This window comes from Cervus canadensis, chromosome 8, assembly GCF_019320065.1.
Source record: "Cervus canadensis isolate Bull #8, Minnesota chromosome 8, ASM1932006v1, whole genome shotgun sequence".
NCBI classification, from domain to species: Eukaryota; Metazoa; Chordata; class Mammalia; order Artiodactyla; family Cervidae; genus Cervus; species Cervus canadensis.
The window spans coordinates 16026828-16050495 of record NC_057393.1 but is presented as its reverse complement, the minus strand read 5'-3'; the positions used below and the strand labels follow the sequence as shown (position 1 = coordinate 16050495).

The following is a 23668-nucleotide window of genomic DNA, read 5'->3' as shown; positions in this document are numbered from 1 at the left end:
GCGGACAAGGTCAGCGGACAGAGAGGCGATGCCCGAGCGCGACTGCAGGGAGCCGAGCGGACGCGAGCGCGGCTGGGATCTGCCCGTCCGGACCGGGGAGCGGGACTGGGGCAGGCGCCGGTGAGAAGGAGGAGGAGCGGCGGCGGCGGCGCGGTGTTTTCCTCTCCGGCCGGGTTTCCCCTCTGGAGCATCCCTGTCGGCGCCCGCGAGCGCAGCCCCGCCGGCCCGGGGTGCTGGGGAAGATGGAGCCGGGGGGCCGGGCCCGCACTGGCCCCCCGCAGCCGGCGGCCCCGGGGTCGTGGAGGGCTCGGCCGGCAGGCGGCGGCGGCGGGGGCGCCTCCTCCTGGCTGCTGGACGGGAACTGCGGGCTGCTGTGCTATGGCCTTCTCTACCTGGCGCTCTACGCGCAGGTGTCCCAGTCCAAACCCTGCGAAAGGACCGACTCCTGCTTCTCGGGCCGCTGTGTCAACTCCACCTGCCTCTGCGACCCGGGTTGGGTGGGCGACCAGTGCCAGCACTGCCAGGGCAGGTTCAAGTAAGTGCCTGCGCCGGACCCCGAACCTCAGCCTTGCCCCGCAGCGTCGCGGCCTCCCCCCCACCCCCCTCCCTTCTTGGTCCGGGGTCCCCGGGCTGGGAGCGGCCCCCAGCGCTGCCTTCCTCTGGGCCCTGCGCCTCGGAGATCCCGACCCTGCGCCCAGCGCCCGGCACCGACCGCCGTGGATGCGAAGCCTCTCCGGGTGGTCCACCTGTCCGCTGCCCGTCTTTTTCCCTGATCGTCAAAAATTCCGCACTCAGTTACGGTGCCAAACACCATTTTGTTAGCGGACACTATTTTTTAATAAAAAATGAGGCATGTAAGTCATGAAATACTTGCGCATTGTGAAGCGTTCAAACAGTGCAGAAGTGTAAAGGTTAAAAGTTCTGGTCTGCCGGTATCTCCGTCTTCCCCAGCCTACTTCCTTCTCTAGAGGTAACCGCTGATAACTTGTTAGTGTATTTAGTAACAGTGATCATAAGTAGAATTATGATGACCTTACTATGTGCCAGACCCTGTTCTGAGTGCCTCATTTGTTCCTCAAAGAATTCCTAGTAACTCTGAGTTACTAGGATTCCTATACTGGTTTTACAGAGAGAAATCGTGGTAATGAGTTTAAGTAATTTGCCCAAGATTACACAGTACTGATGGCAGAGTTGTGATCCAAATCAGCCAGCCTAACTCTAGAACGTTTACTTTTAGCCAGTATTACTGTGCTGAATTGTGCGAAGAGAATCTTGAATTGAGAAATACAGAGTGACTTTGAGTTCGATAAAGCGATGAAATACCTGTACCTTATAATGTGGTGGAGATAATAGATATTCCTAACTGGTTATTTGACTATCAGCTATTGTGTGGAAGCATCACTTGGGTTTTTCAGAAGCTTAAGGCCCTAAGGAGCTTGCTTTACAGCAGTAAAAATACTTGTCCCCTATTGGTTCATGTGTATTGCGTCGCTGCCTGATATGAAAAGAAATGGATGAGTGTGGGGCAGCAGCAAATAAAATACTTGAGACCAATAGGGTATCCATCAGACAACTTGTGCAGAACAGTCCTTAAGTAAGTCAACTTCTGTGTCATCCAGATAGTTCAGATCAAGTTTGCTGGCTGGGTTAGTGGCTCAGAAATTGCATTCTATGGGTTACTTATTGTCACAGTGATAGCCAAATCTAAGTCGAGTGTCTCTTGGGTTCTAAGGCAAAGATGAGAATATGGTTCATCTTTGTTGTTGTTTAGTTGCCAAGTCATGACCAGACTCTTTGCAAACCCATGAACTATATATTCCACCAGGCTCCTCTTTCCATGAGATTTCCCAGGCAGGAATACTAGATTGGGTTGCCATTTCCTTCTCCAGGGGAGCCTCCCGATCCAGGGATCAAACCTGTGCCTCCTGCATTGGCAGATGTATTCTTTACCACTGAGCCACAAGAGAAGCCTATGGTTCACCTTACTTATGTATCAAAAGAAAATTTCCTGGGAGTTTTAAACAAAATATTTTCCTTTTTTTAAACTTGCCAGTTAAGACAAGTCCCTGAAACCTTATTGTAAAAAACCTTATTGTAAACCTTATTGTAAAACCTTATTGTAAAAATGTATATTTTTAAATATATTTTTTAAATATATAAAAAATGTATTTTTTAAAAGGGGACTTTTTAATTTAAGTAGATCTTACAGCAAGTTTAATTTACAGCAAGATTTTGGAAGTGAAATCTCAGAATGAAGTTTTATGAAATTCTTTTGTAGGAGTAAGTTGAAATGTTTCCTAGCTTTGTAATTTCACAAATTAGTGTAATACTCTTGTTTTTTAAAATACTTTAAAAAATTTTGTAGAGTTACTAATTAAAAGTTTTAAAAAATGTTTCAGGACCCACAAAGATACTGTTTTGAACTGTGCTTATTAGTAGTCTTTTTTACTTAAGTGTTCTTAAACTTTTGCTTTGATTGAAACAGCCAGCCCAGCCACTTCACCTGGCAGGAGAGGATTTTGAACATAGAAACTGGTAGTCAGTAATAAAAAAAGCCACATATATTTTTTATATCTGTTTTTATATAAAGAGAAAGATTGCCTGATTCATATGTAATTTAGGGACATTGGCGTTTGGTTGGAATTGCTCTGTTTGTCTAAAGAGGACAAAAATTGCTGCAGTCCTGAGAAGCCTCTGTCTACATTGTATAGAAGTGGAATTGTTAATCAGCTAGATCAGCAGCCTGTAACCTCACTAGCAGATGTTGTCCCAGTTAGTAGGAAAGGTCACAGATCAAGTTAAAACCGGCTTAAATAATATAGAGAGATGGTTGCTGTTCATAAACAATACATTAGTGAGTAAAATAGGAATAGTTTTTTAAAATATAGATGTAGTTAAATAACAATAAACCCTGGACTAATCATTGAATATTCATTTCCTTGGAACCTATTTCCTATGATTCATTGTACTCTATTAGTAAGTACTTTTTCATTCTCTGTGGAGTACCAGCTATTAATTAGAGTAAATATAACTGGTACAACTCTTTGTGTTTTGTTATATATACTCTTAGGGTAAAGAAGTATTTAATGTTAAAGGGATGAATCAGTTTAGAAGAAAAGATTTCTTCCAGGTAAAGTGCCTACTAAGCTAAGAAAGGTTTCTTTCAGAGTGTTGGCTTGTTTTATCTAATATTTGAAATAATAACACAGTGGGAAAGACTTTTAACTGGAAATTCTCACGTCGTTAATTATCTTGAAAATCTTTTACTCAACTAAAGGATAGCAACCTTACACACAGACATAAAAAATGATCAATCTTCGTAAGCAGGTGTCAAAATTAATTGGCTGGTTCCATGGTAACTTAGCTCTTTTTTTCTAGTGAAGGGATTTCACTAGGGAATGAGTATTCTTCAAATGCTTTGTTAGAAGGAAGATTGATGGTTGGGGGGAGAAATGCAGCAGCAAATATGGTATCAAAAGTGGTGCTTCAGTTCTCTTAGGATTGATTTCAGCCTTCTGCTTCCATTTGAAGAGAATAAAACTCTCAGATTATAGGCCATTCTTCACCTAGGTAAAACAGAATGAACACCAATCTTTAGCCAAAGTTAGACTGAAAGACTTAGGACTGAGAATCAGAAAGGACAGTACCAATTTGAAATATAATAATCAAGGATATGATATATGAAATATATGCAAATTTAAATTACATTTACTTGGGCAGCGTGGTATAACAGGCTGGAAAGCATTTTGCTACAAACTCTATTTGAATGAATAACACTGTTATAAGCTAGGTCTTTAGAATTCTTTTTGTAGAGTAGTTGAGATTTATGTTTATATAAACTTATAATTTGCATTCATACTTGGACATTTTTTGCTTATATGACTTAGGAACCTAAGACTTCTCATTTCTCTTAGGTAAAGAAAATAGCTGAGATTAATGTTCTGAGATTGGAAAATACCTCATTATTTTATAAATATTTTATAAATTTAAATTTATTATTAAAGTACACTTATTGAGTATTCCTCTAATCATCTATTAAATCTTGCTGTATGTTTAATGTATGCAGATTTTTTTAAACCTCTTTGATCAGCCAAATATGGATGATGAATTTCACACGTTTATAATAGAAGTAATCTGTTTCTATTTTAACAGCAAAATGAAGATATACTACGAGGAGTGAGGTTGCTGTTGTAAATAGAAAGCAGTAGGGTTAAATGTGTAAATATTTTTCCTAAGTTACTACTAAAACCCCCCAACATATGTGTGTATATACACATACACACGTATTTCATTTGGAATCCTTTTTAATAATAATAGGGAAGCTCTCAGTAACTATAATGTTTAAATTGAATGCTCCCTGTCCCCAAGTCTTTATTTCAAACTCAGATTCTAATATGTAATTTATATGCATGGGTTCTTTTCATGTTATTAAACATGAAAATCACACAGTGGAATTTTATAATAATTTAAATTGAGTGTTTCTGAGATCCCCAACTGATAAGTTACTTGAAGTAGCATGGTTTTGAAGACCATGTGTCTGCATAATTTGGTTCCTTTAGCAGATGACTGACTCACTCTTCCAGCTTTCCTGCCTTTTCAAGTGCCTTCAAAGTGCCACATTGCTTTTGGACTCAGGGCATTTCACACATACTGTCATATCTTTCTGAGCCCTCTTTCCTGTGTGGTCTTTGCTTGACTGATTACTAAGCATCCTTCAAATTTTAGCATATCCTAGTGTCTGAAGGAAGCTTTTCTAATTCTTCAGACTACATGACCCGTCATTATATACTCTTATAGCACTGTTTTTCCTTTGTAGCACTTTGAAAATGAATAATTAGAGTTGCAATTTTTTTCTAAAAAATTATTTTTAAGAGCTTAATTGAGGTATATTTGACATGCAGTAAACTACAATTGAAAAAGTTTTGATGTATGTATGCGCCTCTTAAACTATCATCACAGTCAAGATCCTAAAAATATTAGTCACTCTCAAAAGTTCCTTGTTGTTGTTGTTTAGTTGCGTCCAACTCTTTGCAGCTCATGGACTGCAGCATGCCAGGCTTCCCTGTCTTTCAATCTCCTGGAGTTTGCTCAAATTCGTGTCCATTGAGTTGGTGATGTCATCCAACCATCTCATCCTCTGCCGTCCATTTCTCCTCCTACGTCCAATCTTTCCCAGCATCAGGGTCTTTTCCAATGAGTCGGCTCTTCGAATCAGGTGGCCAAAGTATTGGAGCTTCAGCTTCAGCCTCAGTCCTTCCAGTGAATATTCAGAGTTGATTTCCTTTCGGATTAACTTGATTTCATCTCCTTGCTGTCCCAGGGACTCTTTAAAGAGTCTTGTCCAGCACCATGGCTTGAAGGCATCAGTTCTTCCGTGCTCAGAATCCGCCTGCAATGCAGGAGACCTGGGTTTGATACCTGGATTGGGAAGATCCCTTGGAGAAGGGAAAGGCTACCCACTCCAGTATTCTGGCCTGGGGATTTCTATGAACTATATAGGCCATAGGGTTGCAAAGAGTCAGACACGACTGAGCAACTTTCCTTTAACTTTCAATGACTAATGATAATGATGTTGAATATCTTGTCATGTGTTTACTTGCCATCTGTAAATTTCATTTGGTGAGATGTCTGTTCAGAACTTTTGCACATTTTTAAAATTGTTTCTTTCTTATTATTGATTTTTATAAGTTCTTTACATATTATGCCTACTGTTTCCTTATAAGATGTGTCATTTTCAAATATTTTCTTGCATGTTGGGGCTTGTCTTTTCATTCTCTTAACAGTTTTCAATGGAGGGAAGTTTTAAATTTAATGAATTGCAACTTCTTACGATTCCTTTTATGGATTTTTTTTTTTTTTTGGTGTTAGTATCTAAGCAATCTTTGCCTCAATGAAAAATTTTCTTTAATTCTTTCTTTTTTTTTTTTTAGAATTTTTGTAGGTTTACACTTTGCATTTAGGTTGAGTCCATTTTGATTTACTTATGCATTTAGTTTCTGCTGTACAGTAAAATGAATCAGCTATATGTATACATATATCCCCTCTTTTTCTGATTTCCTCCCATTTAGACAACCACAGAGCATTGAGTAGAGTTCCCTGGGCTATATAGTAGGTTCTCCTTAGTTGTCTATTTTATACATAGTATCAAAGTGTGTATGCTGCTGCTGCTGCTAAGTCGCTTCAGTCTTGTCCGACTCTGTGCGACCCCATAGATGGCAGCCTACCAGGCTCCCCTGTCCCTGGGATTCTCCAGGCGAGAACACTGGAGTGGGTTGTGATTTCCTTCTCCAGTGCATGAAAGTGAAAAGTGAAAGGGAAGTTGCTCAGTCGTGTCTGACTCTTCACAACCCCATGGACTGTAGCCCACCAGGCTCCTCCGTCCATGGGATTTTCCAGGAAAGAGTACTGGAGTGGGGTGCCATTTCCTTCTCCTCAAAGTATATATGTGTCAATCCTAATCTCCCAATTCATTTTACCCCCACTCCATTTTTGTATTTTGATTTTGTATCCTTAAATCTTCCTAAAATTACTTGTTTGTAGTAGTAGTAGTTTTTGTAGATTCCTAATGATTTTCTACATACTTGATTATGTTGTCTGCAAATGAAGATACTTTAAGCCCTTTTTCTGCAATCTAGATGCCTTTCATTTCTTTTCCTTGCCTTATTTCCCTGGCTAGAACCTCCATTATAGTGATATATACAGGTGATAAGGAGTAGTTGACTGTGTCTTGTTCCTGGTTTAAGGGGAAAATATTCAGTCTTTAACCATTAAATATGACAGTATGTGTAAGTTTCTTGTAAATCCCCTTTGTCACATTGAGGAAGTTCCCTTCTGTTCTTAGTTTTCTGAGAGTTTTTATTGGAATTGAGTTGAGATTGGAATCTGCATCTGTTGAGATGATAATTTTTCATTTTAAGCTTAATATGAATTATATTGGCTAAGTTTTGAATATTGAACCAGCCTTACATTCCTGGGATGAATCTCATCTGAAGTGATATATTTTTCTTTTTATGTATTCTTTGGGTTTGATTTATTAAAAATTTTAAAAGAATTTTTGTGTATATGTTCAGGAAGGATATTGTTTTGTTCTTTTCTTGTAGTAACTTTGTCTGGTTTCAGAGTCAGGGTAATGCTGGCCTCATAGAGTGAGCTGGGACCTTCCTGTTCAATATGCCAGGGAAGTGTGTGTGAACTGACATAATTTCTTCATTACATGTTTGGTAGGATTCACCAGTGAAGCCCTCAAAACTTGGAGTTGATTCTTTAAGTTTGAATTTAATTTATTTAATATAAACTCAGTTCATTTAATAGTTATAGCTAGAAGTTCAATTTATTTAATATGTGTAAGGCTGTATGACTAGGACTTAAACTTTATTGGCTAGAGTATTGTCCACTTTGGTAGATATTCCTTGTGCATGTGAAAAGAGTGTGTTGTGCTATTGATGGGGGAGAGTTCTGTAAATTTCAGTTAGGTCAAGTTGGTTGATAGTTTTGTTCAAGATTTCTAAAACTTCTCTGATTTTCTGTCTGTTTCTGTCAGTTATTGAGAGGGCATATTGAAATCTTTAATTATAACTTTGTAATTATCTATTTCTCTGTAGTCATATCTATTTTTGTTTCATGTATTTTGAGCCTGTGTTTTTAGGTGCATGAAATTTTGTATTATACCCTATTAGTAAATTGATCCCCTTTTCATTATGGAGTGAACATTTGTTGAAGAGGCTATCCTGTTTTCATTGATGTTTTGCTTCTTTGTTGAAAGTTAGTTGGTCATCTCTATATCTGTTTCTTGATTCTGTTCTGTTCCATTGATCCATGTATCTGTCCTTCTGGGGATGCCTTTTTTTGGCTATTGAATCTTTCAAGATTCATTTCAATAGATTCAAGATCTATTCAAGTAAGTCTTGAAATTAGATAGTGAGATTTCTTCAACTATTTTTATTTTTGAAAATTCATTTGTTTATTCTAGTTCATATGCTTTTTTCATATAAATTTTAGAGTCAGTTTGTCAATTTCTTAAAAAAAAAAACAAAACTGGAATTTTAATTGAGATTGTGTTGATTCAAGAGATCATTTTGGGTAGTATTGACATCTAGATAATATTGAGTTTTCCAGTCCTCCAACAGATATATTTCTTCATTTATTTAGATTTTCATTGATTTCTTTTCAGGTGCAGATCCTGAACATATTTTGTTAGATTTGTACCAAGGTAGTTTGTATTCTTTGATACTATTATAATTGATATTGTTTCTTTTAATTTCAGTTTCCAGTTGTTCTTTTTCATTATGTATAAATAACAATTGATTTTTGTATGTTGACCTAGTTTTCTGCAATGTTGCCAAACTCAGTTTCAGTAGCTGTTTTTGTAGATTCTCCGGGGTTTTCTGCATAGACAGTCATACCTGTTTTACTTCTTCCTTTCCCGTTGTATCTCCTTGTTTTTCTTCTTCTGTTGCACTAGCTAGGACCTTCAACCTGATGTGGAATAAGAGTAGAAGAGTGGATATCCTTGCCTTGTTTCCAATCTTCGGTGGAAAACATTCAGTCTTTAAACATCTTTAAACATGAAGTATCATGTTAGCTGCAGGCCTTTTTTTTTTTTTTTTTTTTAAATAAATGCCCTTTATTAGGTTAAAGAAGCTCTCTGCTGTTCCTGATTTTGAGAGTTGATCATCATGCGATAACAGGAAATGTATATTGATCTGCCCCTGGTTCCTGGCATAGAGTTCTTAGAACCCTTATAATTTCCTAAGTGATAAGAGTACTAGAAGCATCTCGTGTTCTAACGCTGGTTTTTAACCTTCGTTGCTAACACAGGGCTCCTGAAACCCTTGTAATTTCCCTGCTGATCATACTGTGTTTTGTTCAATGAGGTGACTCAGGGCGGGCTAGTTACCAGAAAGACCAAGTCATGGTTTGAAACTTGGACTCTTCAGCCTTGTCCCCCATTCTCTTGAGAAGGGAGAATGGCTGAAAATAGAGATAATGATCTACGATATCTACATGGTCAACCCTCCATAAATCCCCAAAGTTTGGGGTTTGGAGAGCTTCTTGGTTGATGAACACTTGGAGGTGCTGGGAGAGTGATGTACTTGGGCAGGGCAGGGAAATTCTGAACCCCTTCACCCATACATTATTCTATGTAGCTCTTCCATCTGGCTGTTCCTGAATTATATACTTTTATAATAAACCAGTGATCTAGTAAATAAAATGTCTGAGTTCTGTGAGCCTCTGTAGCAAGCTGATCGAATACAAGGAGTGGGTGTTTGGATCCCCCAGTTTATGGCTAGTTGGTCAGAAGCATAGGTGTTAAATGGGATTGCAGTTGGTGTCAGAGTTGAGGGGGGAGTTCTATAGGACTGAACCCTTAACCTGTGGAATCTAATGCTGTCTCCTGTTCAACTCCAGAATTGAGTTGAATTCTTGGACACCCTTCTGGTGTCTGTGAGTTCCTTGGTGGTGGTTCTTGTTCAGTTGCCAAGTCATGTCTGACTCTTCGCGACCTCGTGGACTGCAGCACCCCAGGCTTCCCTGTCCCTCACCATCTCCCAGAGTTTGTCCAAGTTCATGTCCATTGCATCGGTGATGTCATCCCATCATCTCATCCTCTGTCGCCCTCTTCTCCTTCTGCCTTCCATCTTTTCCAGCATCAGGGTCTTTTCCAACGAGTTGGCTGTCTGCATTAGGTGGCGAAAGTATTGGAGCTTCAGCCGAATTCCTTGGTAATGGGGGGAAAACCTCCATACATTTGGTCACCAAAGTAAAGGTGGTATGAGTAGAAAAGGAGACTTATGGGGAACAATACACGGTGGGGAGGAACTGGATTTTTTTCTACACAGGAGGGTAGGAACTGAGAGTTTTTCCATTTACAGTCATGTATCAGTTCAGTTTAGTTCAGTCACTCAGTCGTGTCCAGCTGTTTGCAACCCCATGAATCGCAGGATGCCAGGCCTCCCTGTCCATCACCAACTCCTGGAGTTTAATCAAACTCATGCCCATCGAGTCGGTGATGCCATCCAGCCATCTCATCCTCTGTCAACCCCTTCTCCTCCTGCCCCCAATCCCTCCCAGCATCAGGGTCTTTTCCAATGAGTCAACTCTTCTCATAAGGTGGCCAAAGTACTGGAGTTTCAGCTTCAGCATCAGTCCTTCCAATGAACACCCAGGACTGAGCTCCTTTAGGAAGGACTGGTTTGATCTCCTTGCAGTCCAAGGGACTCTCAAGAGTCTTCTCCAACACCACAGCTCAAAGCATCAATTTTTCAGCGCTCAGCTTTCCTCACAGTCCAACTCTCACATCCATACATGACCACTGGAAAAACCGTATGGGTGTTGAAATTTGTCACATGATTTTTTTCTACGTCTATTGAGATAGTCATTTGATTTTTCTTCTTTTGTGTGTTAATATTGGTGAATTAAATTGATTGATTTTCAAATGTCTAATCAACCTTGCATTCCTGGGTGACTTTTTCTACATCTGTTGAGATAGTCATTTGATTTTTCTTCTTTTGTGTGTTAATATTGGTGAATTAAATTGATTTTCAAATGTTTAATCAACCTTGCATTCCTGGGGTAAACTCCTTGGTTTGCAGTGTATTACACTTTTTATATATTGCTGGATTTAATTTAATAATATTTTGTTGAGGATTTTTGTTTATGTGTTGATGAGAGAGATTGCTCTGTAATTTTCATGTAATGTCTTTGGTTTCCTTATCATGGTATAATGCTAACCTTATAAAGTGAGTTAGAAATTGCTCCCTTTTCTTATGTTTTCTGGAAGAATTTATGTAGAATTGGTATTACTGTTTTCGTTAATGTTTGACAAATTCATCAGTGATGCCATCTGGGCTTGGAATTTCTTTGTGGAAGACTTGCAGCTGTGAACTCAATTTCTTTAATAGGTGCAGGGATGTTCATTTTATCTATTTCTTGAATTGAGTTTTGGCAGATTGTACCTTAACAAAAATGAGTCCATTTCATCTAAGTTTTCAAATTTATGGACATTAAGTTGTTCATAATATTTCCTTATCCTTTTAAAGTCTGTGGGGTTTTTAATATTTCTTCTTCAATTTTTGATATTGGTAGTTTATGTATTTTTTCCTTCTTTTTTCCTGCTTAGTCTTGCTGGCCATTTATTAATGTTATCAATCTTTTCAAAGAATATGTGTTTGGTTTCATTGATTCCTGATGTTTGTTTTTCTTTTGTTGTTTTCAGCTTCATTGCTTGCTGCTTCCTTTTTTTTTTTTTTTTTTTGTAATTTTAGACCTGGGCCCACAACAGTGAAAACCCCAAATCTTAACCTCCGGATTACCAGGGAATTCCCTGCTTCCTTTGGTTTTAATTTGCTTTTCTTATCCTCTTTTCTTAAGATGAAAAGCTTTGATCATTAGTTTGAGATATTTCTTCCTTTCAATAAGAGTATTTGAATGCTATACATGTTCTTCTGAGCACTGCTTTAGCTGAGTCTCACATATTGTGATATGCAGTACTTCGATTTTATTCAGTGTAAAATTATACTTTACCTTGAGACATTCTGTTTGGCTTATGTAGAAGTGTTTTGTTTAATTTCCAAATATTTGGGAATTTACAAGATCTTTTTCATTTATTTATTTCTAGTTTAATTCCACTATGTTAAAAAAAATGTACCTTGTATGATTCCAGTTTTTGTAAATTTTTTAAGACTTGTTTTTTGGACTTAATATGGTCTGTTGTGAATGTTGCATGTGCAGTTGAAACAATGTACATTTTGTTGTTAACTGGAGTGTTTTACAGAAAAGTCAAGATGGTCAAGTTGGTTGTTTAAATTGTTCAGATCTTTTATATCCCTAATGATACTCTTATCTACTTCTTCTGTTGATTACTTAAAGAGGAGTGTTGAAGTTTCCAACTTTATTTATGGATTTATCTGTTTGTTTCCTTTCATTTCTGTCCACTTTGCTTCTTGTATTTTGAAGCTTTTTTGGTAGACACATTCACAATTAGAATTGTTCTGTCTTTTTGGTGAACTGACCCATTCATCATTATATAATTTCCTGTTTTCTTTGGTAATTGTTTTTACTTTGAAGTCTACTTTGACATTAAGAGCCACAGTAGTTTTGCTTATTGTTTGCTTTATGTATCTTTTTTGATTTGGAAAGAATAATGTGTGTTTTTATGTATGTGGTTGTGTTGTTCAGTTGTTAAGTTGTTGCCAACTCTTTGTGACCCCATAGACTGTAGCCCACCAGGCTCCTTCTGTCCATGGGCTTTTCCAGGCAAGAATAATGGGGTGGGTTGCCATTTCCTTTTCCAGGGGATCTTCCTGACCTAAGCATATGTATGTATGCATATGTAAATATATATATATATAAAACCCAGTCTGGTACTCTCTGTCTTTATATTGGTCTGTTGTGGCTGTTTACGTTTAATGTATCCAGATATCTTTTAGCATTCCATTTAAATTTTCCATTGTCCCTTTGGGTGTTTGTCTTTGTATTATTTTTTAGTGGTTATGCTAGTGTGTTAGTGATTGCAGTAGGCATAGGTAGCTTTTTATAGTCTATTCAGAGTTAATATTTATATTACTTTAGGAAAATTAAGAAATTTTGGAATCACATAGGTCCATTTATCCTCATCCACTGACCTTTGTTATAATTGTCATATGTATATATATGCTCAGTCATGTCCTACTCTTTGCAACCCTGTGGACTGTGGCCTGCCAGGCTCCTCTGTCCATGGGATGTCCCAGCCAAGAATTCTGAAGTGGGTGTATATATACATATATATATCTCAAGTCTACATGTATGGCAAATCCAATCAGATAAAGGTATAAATTTTGCTTTCGAAAGTCATACATATTTTAAAGAATCCAAGAAGAGGAAAACAGTCTTTTTACATTTTCTCGGGTATCTGCTCTTTCTTTTGCTCTTTATTTCTCAAGATATAAATTTCCTGCCAGGGTCATTTCCCTTTTGTTTGAATTGCTTCCTTTTGCTTTTTTTTTGAGCATAACTGCTGCTGATGGATTATGTTAGTTTTCCTTGTTCTGAAAGTGAAAGTTGCTCAATAGTGTCCGACTCTTTGTGACCCCATGGAACTATACAGTCCATGGAATTCTCCAGGTGAGAATATTGGAGTGGGTAGCCTTTCCCTTCTCCAGGGGATCTTCCCAACCCAGGGGTCAAACCCAGGTCTCCCGCATTGCAGGCAGATTCTTTACCAGCTGAGCCACAAGGGAAGCCCAAGAATACTGGAGTGGGTTGTCTGTTCTGAGAATATCTTTATTTTGCCTTCTTTACTGAAGGATATTTTCCCAAGTACAGAATTCTGGGCTGACAGTTCTTTTCTCTCAGTATTTTAAAGATGTTGCTTGACTCTCTTCTAGCTTTCATGGTTTCTGATGGGAAGTCAGCCCTCATTCTGTTCTAATTGTTTTTCCCCTGTATGTCCAATTTAATTTTTCCTACTTACTTTTAAGCTTTTTACACATCTTTTATGTTTAGCAGTTCAGATTCTGATGTGTCTGGGTGTAGCTTTCTTTGAATGTACCCTGGTTAGGGTTTGCTGAGCATCTTGAATTTATATTTCTGTCTTTCACCAAATATAGGGATTTTAAAAAAAAAAAACATTATTTCTTGAAAGATCTTTTTCTGCACCAGTCTTTTGCCCTTCTCTTTCTGGGACTTAAGTGATACTAATGTTAGACTTTTGTTTAGTACCACAAATCCTTGAGGCTCTGTTCTTTTTGTTTTTTTTTTCTTCTTTCTTTAGATTGTATAATTTCTGTTGAACTATCATCAGCTTCACTGACTGTTGCCTCTGTAGTCACTATGTTTTCGAACCCATCTAGTCATTTTAAAGTTTAAGATATATTTTCCAGTCACAACATTTCTATTGTGTTCTTTTTTATGAATTCTTTTTCTCTGTAAAAACTTTTCTTCCCATTTCGTTTAAGTGCCTTTACCTTTACTTCATGGAGTCCAGTTATAATAGCTAACATCTTTGATGATTCCAATTTCTGGATTTTCTTAGGATTGATATCTGTTGATTTTCTTTTCCATTGAGAATTTGTTACATAGTCCTAGTTCTTTGGATGGTGAGTGGTTTTGGATGTATTCTGTATGTTCTGGATGTTATGTAGGTTTTGGGTCCTGGAGAATATTGATTTATTTAGCTATTTGATGATGGTGGTCATGGTGCTCAGTCATGTCCAACTCTTTGCAACACTGTGGATGGTGGCCCGCCAGGCTCCTCTGTCCATGGGATGTCCCAAGCAAGAATACTGAAGTGGGTTACCATTTCCTCCTCCAGGGGATCTTCCCGACCCAGGGATGAAACCTGCATCTCTTGCATTGGTAGGCAGAATCTTTACCACTGAGCCACCTGTAAAGCCCTGTCTATTTATTTATTCTTATATAGTAGGCAACCCACCAGTTAGATACAAGTAGCAAATTCTCTGTCTTGCTTTCCCAGGCCAGTGGTTCTAATCTTAGCTCCGTTTTCAAAGCCTTTGGATCTGAATGCACACATGCGACTCCGGGATTAGTCTGAAACTTTGCAATGTTTTAAATTTTATTTCAGTTCTCAAAGCCTCTGTTAAGCTGCTTTTGGGTCTGTCCCACATATGAGCAGTTCAGATTGAGCCTGAGTCTTCCGTGGGTTCATATACAGAATTGGAATATCTCCATCTTCAGCTCCTCTTTCTTATGATTCCTCCCACACTCTTCATCTTGAAAGGGCACTTTTAGCCAGTTATTTTTGCTGTTGAAGAGACAGAATTTCTCTTAAGATTTGATCTACACTTGCACGTACTGCTTCCGTTCTCTCCAGGTTTGGCCATCCTTGCCGTCTCCGTGGCCATTTTTGTCAGGGCCTAAAGTTTTCTTTCTTGAGTTGTTGCAGTAGCCCTTTGATTAATCTCTCTGATTCTTTTTTTTTTTTCTTCTTGCTAATCTATCCTGTACTGCTGCCAGAGTTTGTTTGATAGAAGAAAAATTTGATCATATCTCTCTTTTGCCTTGGAGAAGGAAATGGCAACCCACTCCAGTATTCTTGCCTGGAAAATCCCATGGGCAGAGGTGCCTGGAGGGCTGCAGTTCATGGGGTCTCAAAGAGTTGGACACGACTGAGTGACTGAGCACTCTTTTGCCTAAGAACTGGAGTACTTAAGATAGTGAGTGATGCCAAGGATTCTGATGAAGGATCTGTTGTCATTCAAATTGTGATTCTCTTCTAGGTAATAGGCCATCTTCCTTTGTCTTTTTTTTTTTTTCTTTTAGATTTTTAGAAATTTGGTTATGATGTGCAATTCTTTGAGTTTCCTTTGTTTATTATTTGCTCAGCTTCTTGTAAGTTTGTATCTTTTTCAAAATTTGCAAAAATTTCATTTCTTCAGAAATTTTTTTCAGCTCTCCAGTTTTTAATTCTCCTGTGACTCCAACGAGACAAATGTGAAATGTTTTGTTATTAACTTTTAGGTCAGTACAGCTCTGTTCATTTCCTTCAGTCTCTTCTATCTATTCAGATTGGATGATTTTTATTTATGTATCTTTATGTTTACTAATTCTTTCCTCTGTCTTCTATATTCTGCTCTTGGGCTCATCTTGTGAGTTTTTATGAGAAGTTTTATTTATTATATTTTTACGTTTTGTTCTTTTTTGTCTTCTGTTTCTTTGCTGAAACTTTTATTTTTATATTTGTTTCAGAAATGTTTGTATCTGTTGTTGGGCCATTTTCCTGATAGCTGCTTTAAGATTCTTGTAGTTACTCTCCATCTTCCTACCCACCAATTCCATTAATTTAGGCAGCTGCTAATCTACTTTCTCTATGAGATTGCTTCTTATGGACATTTCATATAAGTGGAATCGTGTAATCCTATCATTTTTTGTCCTTGACTTCTCTTCCTTAGCATGTTGTCAAATTTCATTGTATCGGTATTCCACATTTGTTTTTCTGTTTATCAGCTGGTGGACATTTGGCTTATTTCTCCTTTTTGGCTACTATGAATAATGCTGCTATGCATCTTTGTGTACAGGTTTTGGACACGTTTTAATTTCTTTTGGGTGTATCCTTGGAGTGTGCTGGCTCTCCATTGTGCTGAGATTTGAAGACCCATTCAGTTACAGTTTAGTTGGCTTTCGCAGTGCTGTTCTCTTCTGCCTTGCTTGTCTACCACCCAGAGGCCATTCTGAAACACAGATGGCATTCCATGCCATCGTTCAGTTCTGTAAGTTTTTGCTGTGTTGATTCTGATTAGTTTCGCGTACATGTGAAACTGTATGTGGGCGTGTCCAGGACTTCATACCGGATGTAAGGAATCCCCTTTCACCTTTCTCATCTCTGTCATTTCGTTCCATTTAGCGACCCCGTGGATTGTAGCTTGCCTGGCTTCTGTCTGTGGAATTCTCCAGGCAAGAACACTGGAGTGAATTGCCATTCCCTTGGTGCGAATTCTGCTGTCATTCGCTGAGAGCGGGGCAGAGATGGTCCACCCTGCAGTCTCTGTAGCCGCTGCACCCTCAGGGGTGAGAGGCGATAGTGCTGCTTCTTTGCTGGTATTTGCTTAGTACAGGTGGGGATGGTTGAAGTGACTCCACTCCCACTTCCCCCCTCCTCCATCCCCATGGGGAGGGAGAGATACTATTTTTCCCCATAGAATGTGGGGAATGTAAGCATTTCAAAAATAAAGCCACTGTGTAAATTAGGAACTTCCAAGTTGATTCTCTGTCTCTTATAAAATATAGAAGATTAAGAGCATTTTTCACATTTTGATGTATTAAGTTTTATGCCAGACTTCATTTGTACTTTTATGACACTATACTTATGCTAATAATGAATTTTTTCTAGAAAGTAAAATTTATTATTCCAGCTATCTCATGTAAGACTAGTATTAATGGCATTGAAACTAACATTTCCCAAGTTAAATTATGAGTTTAGAGGAGAAATGATAATATGTGGTGAGAAAAGCTTTTACCTGTGTTGCCGTTTTCATTGCTGGTGAAAGTCCTGTTGTTATTCTCATTTTACAATTGCAGTAGAGAATGAACCTGAAACAGTTATTTTTGCAAAGTCTGATAGCTACTAAATTGATAGCTGGGTTCCCAAACAGGTCTTTTTGGCTCTTTTTCCACAGCAAGCCATCTTCTTCTCTTCAACACGAAGTTTCTCCTTAGGTATAAATTTCTAATCTTCTGGATTTCTGGATAGCATAGGGGTTCTTAGGATCATGAGTTTTGGCACCAAACTGACACAGGTTTAAGATCTGTTTCTGCCGTTGTGCTGTGAATGTTGCTTGGATTTACTTTGTTGCTTACTGAACACTATTAAGTTTTATGTCATAGTTTTAAAACAGTCTTATGAAATAAGTGTCATTATTATAACTATTTTACACACACAGAAACCATGGCTTAGGGAGTTGGCGTGACATATCCAGCAGGTGACCAGGCTGAGATCCCTGTAGCTCTTCAGAAGTTTTTCATGTTTCTTCTAGTTTCTTAGTCATGTCTATTCTTGAGTGAAAAGAGAATATTCTACACAGTTCTTACGTGTCCTTTATGAAGTTAACATGAATGAGTACATTTTACAGCACACAGAGATACCAAAAGAAACGTTTAAGCTCATTAAATAATATTCCATGATATAGCAGTATTTTATGTGTCTCCAAGCTTGTTGATTATTTGAATGTATGTTATAGCAGAATTTTTAATATCAGGTTCCTGGATGGGCTGTGAATGGTTTGTGAATCCTCAGATTTGTATGTTGTTGTTCACTTGCTCAGTTGCGTCCAATCCTTTGTGACCCCATGGACTGCAGCATGCCAGGCTTCGCTGTCCCTCACCATCTCCTGGAGCTTGCTCAAACCCATGTCCATCGAGTCGGTGATGCCATCCAACCATCTTGTCCTCTGTCGTCCCCTTCTCCTCCTGACTTCAGTCTTTCCCAATATCAGGGTCTTTTACAATGAGTTGGCTCTTCGCATCAGGTGGCCAAAGTCTTGGAACTTCAGAAAGTTAAAGTGAAGTCGCTCAGTTGTGTCCGACTCTTTGCGACCCCATGGACTGTAGCCTACCAGGCTCCTCTGTCCATGGGATTTTCCAGGTAAGAATGCTGGAGTGGGCTGCCACTGCCTTTTCCAGGATATCTTCCTGACCCAGGAATTGAAACCGGGTCTCCCGCATTGTAGGCAGACGCTTTACTGTCAGTATCAATTCCTCCAATGAATATTCAGGATTGATTTCCTTTAGGATTCACTGGTTTGATTTCCTTGCAATCCCAAGTTATTTTCAAGATCTTGTCTTCTCCAATACCACAGTTCAAAAGCATCAGTTCTGTGACACTTGGCCTTCTTTATGGTCCAACTCTCACATCTGTACATGGCTACTGGAAAAACCATAGCTTCGATTAGATGGACCTTTGTCAGCAAAGGAATGTCTCTCCTTTTTAATATGCTGTCTAGGTTGGTAATAGCTTTTCTTCCAAGGAGCAAGCGTCTTTTAATTTCATGGCTATAGTCACCATCTGTAGTGATTTTGGAGCTCCAAGAAAATAAAGTCTGTCATTGTTTCTATTGTTTCCCCCATCTATTTGCCGTAAAGTGATGGGACTGGATGCCATGATCTTAGTGTTTTTGAATGTTGAGTTTTAAGCCAGGGTTTTCACTCTCCTCTTTCACCTTCATCAAGAGGCTATTTAATTCATCTTTGCTTTCTGCAATAAGGGTGGTATCATCTGCGTATCTGAGGTTATTGATATTTCTCCCAGGGATCTTCCCAACCCAGGGATCAAACCCAGGTCTCCCACGTTGCAGACTGATTCTTTACCATCTGAGCCACTAAGGGAGCCCAAGTATAATGGACTGGGTAGCCTATCCCTTCTCCAGGGGATCTTTCTGACCCAGGAATTGAACCTGGGTCTCCTGCATTGCAGGCGGATTCATTACCACCTGAGCTACCAGGGAAGCCCTCAGATTTGTCTATAAAATATTATTTGTATGAATTTTTCTAGGCAGGAGGTAATAGCTTTTACAAGAGTCTCAAAAGTGATTTCAGATCTCAAAATGGTAAGAATCATTGTATTGTAGGAAAGGAAGTATAATAATGGTCACTGTGTATGTACAGTTAAAAATAGTTTTGGCAGATGGAATGATTTCAAAAGTAGTTTTTAAATTTAATTTTTCAAAAAAGTTTAGGAAGATTGTACAATGAGGATAAAAAATTTTCCTATTATTGATTGAATTACAGTGTTCACTATTTGTATTACCTGAATATCTATATTATATGTAGATACTTATAGATACAATGAATCTCTCTCTCTCTCTCTATGTGTGTGTGTGGTGTAGGTATGTTTGTATGTGTATATATATAGATACACATACCTGACATATTTCTATAGATCTCCGTCTTTGTGATGAGGAGTGTTCCATCACTCCATCTATATGACACATATCATTACTTTATATGTTCTACATATATTTGCTACTTGTATATTGTCTCCCCTCTTTCTAGACCTAAGTTGTCCGATGTCGCAATCACTGTCCATGTGTGGCTATTAAAGTTAATTGAAATGAATGTTTAGAGGTTCAGTTCACTTTTCGCACTGGCCACAGTTCAAGTGCTCAGGAGGCACATGTGCCTAGTGATTACCATATTGCACATATATAAAACATTTCTATCATTTCAGGAGGTTCTGTTGGACAGCATTGTTCTAGAATGTAGGGTCCAAGAGTGCAAAAACTTTTTTTTACTTTTTTTTTTTTGTTATCTATTTTAACAGCTTTATTGAGATGTAATTTACATAACATAAATCTCACCAGTTTAAAGAATACAATTTAGTGGTTTTTAAGGTATACTTAGAGAGTTGTGCATTTGTAACTCTAATTTTAGAACATTTTATTATTCCATAGAGTCAGCCTTGTATTCAAGAACATTCACTCTCCCTTCTTTCCCTACTCCCCAGGTGAATACTCATCTGCTTTCTAAAGACGTGTCAAAATCTTGTCCCCCATGCCAAGAATATTGCTTGGCATTTAAGACGGCTCTCATGACCTTTGCTCCCTGGTGTTACTCTAATGATTTTATGTTGTATGGCCAAAGGGAGATTATCTCAGTAGTCACATAGGCCATTTAAAAGTGGCTCAGGATTGCTGGAAGGAGAGGAAGCCAAAGATTGGAGGGGCAAGAAGGATTGAACATACTGTTGCTGGAAGGGTTAAGATGAAGGGGCCATGTGGAAAAGGACTCTAGAGTGACCTCTGGGAGCTGAGAGCAGCCCCTCCACAGCAGCTATCAAGAAAACAGGGATCTCAGTCCCACAGACTCAAAGAATTGAACTCTGTCAACAAGCTGAATGAGTCTGCAAGTGGACTCTTTTCAGAAGCCTCCAGATAAGAGCTCAGCTCAGCTAACTTTCACCTGAGTCCACAGGGACTCCGACCTATAGGACTGTGAGAAAATCATGTTGAAAAGCATACTGTTTGGGATTTCTAAGTTTATGGTAGTTTGTTAACACAGCAATAAAAATAAAACAAATTCAAGAGTACATACAGCAACAAATCATTGAAAGAAGGTATTCTGGTTGAGTTAGTTAATCATATTATTCAGTTAACCAGAAAATTAAATCATTTCTTTAAGCATGGTGGTCAATTGAGTTTTGTTATTTTTAACAACAATAATATAGGATAATTTGTGGGTTTAGTTTCTTACAATGCTTTGTATACCTTCCTTGACTTTCTTTGATCTACCATGATTATTCACACTCTAAATGATTTTAGAGGAATTATTTAAATGGTTATTCACACACTAAATGATTTAGAGGAATGATTTTAGAGGAATTCATACTCTAAATGATTGGTATAAGTTTACTAATTGATAAGAAAGATGCTGTGGAATTTTGATGGTCTCATCACTTTGGCCTCAGTATTTTTCTGAAAGACTGCTTGAGCCAAAGATACCTGTTTTACCCTGTAGGTACCTAAACTATATGCTACCAAAAATGAATCAGAAAATTTTGTTATGGACACATAAAGGTTCTGAAATGATTAGTAGATGTGATGTCAGTTTAGCCAAAGGGGAAGAGATTGTCTGTGTTATTAGATAGTAGATGTGTTTGAAAAGAATGATTAGCATGTGGAAGGGACTATATAACTAAAAAAATACTTGAATTATATAATTTATCCATAGGCAGCGCTAGGCAGTTGCTGGTCCATAATTCCAGGCAGAGCCCTTACTGTGTAGAGGAAGGTAGGCAGAATGCATCACCTCTGAGTTGGCTGAGCGTCACTTGCCCAGGTTTCTCTTCTTAACTTACCAATCAGAAGTCACCCCTTCTCCACTGGGGAAGAAGGAGGGAGTGAGATGTGGGAAGAGAGGCCAGGAGTGTCAGTCTCATCAAAATCCTTCCACATGGAAACACGAAGAGTGGACAATATATGCTTTCTTACCGTCATTAAAAAAAAAAAAAGAGGATGACTGAAAACAGCCTCTTCAAAATTGAAAATTTTCTTCCTATCTTTGCAGTTTCTTTGCTTGATGTGGAACTCAACTTGACATTAGCCATATTTAACATGGCCAGAAGCCTGAAAGTAAATTAAATGTATATTTGGCCCATAGATGCTCAAATACTTGAATAAAAGGCCTCTGAGTACCCAGAATAACTGTTGTCAAGTCCAGTCTAACTTATCCATTGATAAGTATTGACATACAATAACAGACGGATTGAAATGATGAAATCTTTTTGAGACTGATCTTAGTAACATTCTGCCTGAAGACACTGTTTTGTCCTGGCAACTATTTGAAGTCTGGTTGAAGATGAAATTGGGAAAGATTAACAATGGGAATGGGGCTTCCCTGGTGGCTCAGTGGTAAAGAATCTGCCTGCAATGCAGGAGACCTGGGTTCTGTCCCTGGGTTGAGAAGATCCCCTTGAGAATGGAATGGCTACCCACTCACAGTATTCTGGCCTGGAGAATCCCTTAGACAGAGGGGCCTGGTGGGCTATAGTCCATATGGCTGCAGAGAGGCAGACATAACTGAGCGACTAACTCTCACTCAGCAATGGGAATACAGTATTTTGAAGGATCATAGAAAAGAGTTCTCTTTATTTGCTGGAGGGGGATGGTGATGATCCTTCCGGTGTCATTTAACCAGAAGTCAGTGATTTTCCACCCTAGATCCTGGGAAAGTGAGGAATAAAGAGCTCCTTTCTTCAATACGAGGCTTGATAGCTAACCAAGCACATACTGTTTGCTATCACTGAGGTCAGTGTGTAGACATTTTAGTTAGTGTGTGCTAGTGGCCAGTCCAGGTGGTATCTGCAGCTTGGTTAGTGTACTCAAATGGGGGAAAATATTAGCTAAATAAGTCGGTACTGCTGTGGCCAGGATATGATTTATACAAATCAGTGATCTCCAAAGTGGCCTGATACCCATGGTGACTTACTGGAGTGTGGGAAGAAAATATTAGGACTTCTGTTACTATTATTTTTAGTTTTGATCTCTTAAATTTGTGCTTCATAGTACATAATATTTAAATGGTCTATGTTTGCTGCTGCTGCTAAGTCACTTCAGTTGTGTCTGACTCTGTGCGACCGCATAGATGCAGCCCACAAGGCTCCCCCGTCCCTGGGATTCTCCAGGCAAGAACACTGGAGTGGGTTGCCATTTCCCTCTCCAATGCATGAAAGTGAAAAGTGAAAGTGAAGTTGCTCAGTCATGTCCGACTCGTAGCGACCCCATGGACTGCAGCCCACCAGGCTCCTCCATCCCTGGGATTTTCCAGGCAAGGGTATTGGAGTGGGGTGCCATTGCCTTCTCCAGGTCTATGTTTATTAACATGTAAATATACATATAAGAGAAAGAAAGGCAACCCACTCCAGTATTCTTGCCTGGAGAGTCCCATGGACAGAGGAGCCTGGTGGGCTACTGTTCATGGGGTCACACAGAGTCGGACATGATAAGCACACACATACATATGTTAGATTTATGTAGTAAAAAATGTTCCTGATGAGAGAACATGATAATTAAAGTTTGGAGACTTCCACTGTAGGGGAGAAAGTCCCCTCACCTCCACTTTTATTAGGGATCATCAGGTGGACAGAGAGTGCAGACTTGGGAGTGAGGATGCAAAGTGCACTGTACAGAAAGCAAGAAGCGCTGGCTCAGCATGGTGTAATACAATAAAGTATCAGAGTGCAGAGGGGAAAAAACACCAATGAATATAATCTAGAGGTTCTCTTCATTTTATTTAAAAATAGGTCAATAAATATTAGTGGTATTTTAACTAAAAACACTATTTAATAAAAGACTTGCTTGTGAAGTTGACTTCCAAAGGCAACTCTGGGTAAAGACTATCCCTGGGTGGATCTAATTGTTTTCTCTCTAGAGTAGTTATGTTAGCACTAAACCCATATACTTTGATAAGCAGGACTTATTGTTTCCTGTAATACTTTATGATATTAAAACGATTGCATTTTTCTTATTTTTAAAATGTCTTAATCAGATTTTGTATTCATGTCCAGGGTAGAGAATAACACTTTAATTGATTTAATGTTAGTTCTGTTTAATGTTTCTGCTGGTTTTCCTGCATTTCGTAGTGGCCATTCCTGTGTTATAAACATCTTAGCATGCTTATTTGATTAAGGACTCTGGATTGAAGCATTGAAGCATTTCAGCTGGTGAGACATTGGCAAGGCATA

The 23668-nt window shown here is 38.6% G+C and overlaps 1 protein-coding gene across 2 annotated transcripts in view; it reads left to right on the top strand.

Annotated features, from left to right (window-relative positions):
• Positions 1–240: 240 nt before the first annotated feature.
• Positions 241–23668, top strand: part of ATRNL1 (attractin like 1) — a 740683-nt gene continuing 717255 nt past the window's right edge. The window contains exon 1 of one of the 2 annotated variants that reach the window (XM_043475348.1): positions 241–535. In XM_043475348.1, the coding sequence (XP_043331283.1) occupies positions 243–535 (293 nt within the window). In that variant the 5' untranslated portion in view covers positions 241–242. The remainder of the gene's footprint in view (positions 536–23668) is intronic. The other variant, XM_043475346.1, reaches the window with a different exon arrangement.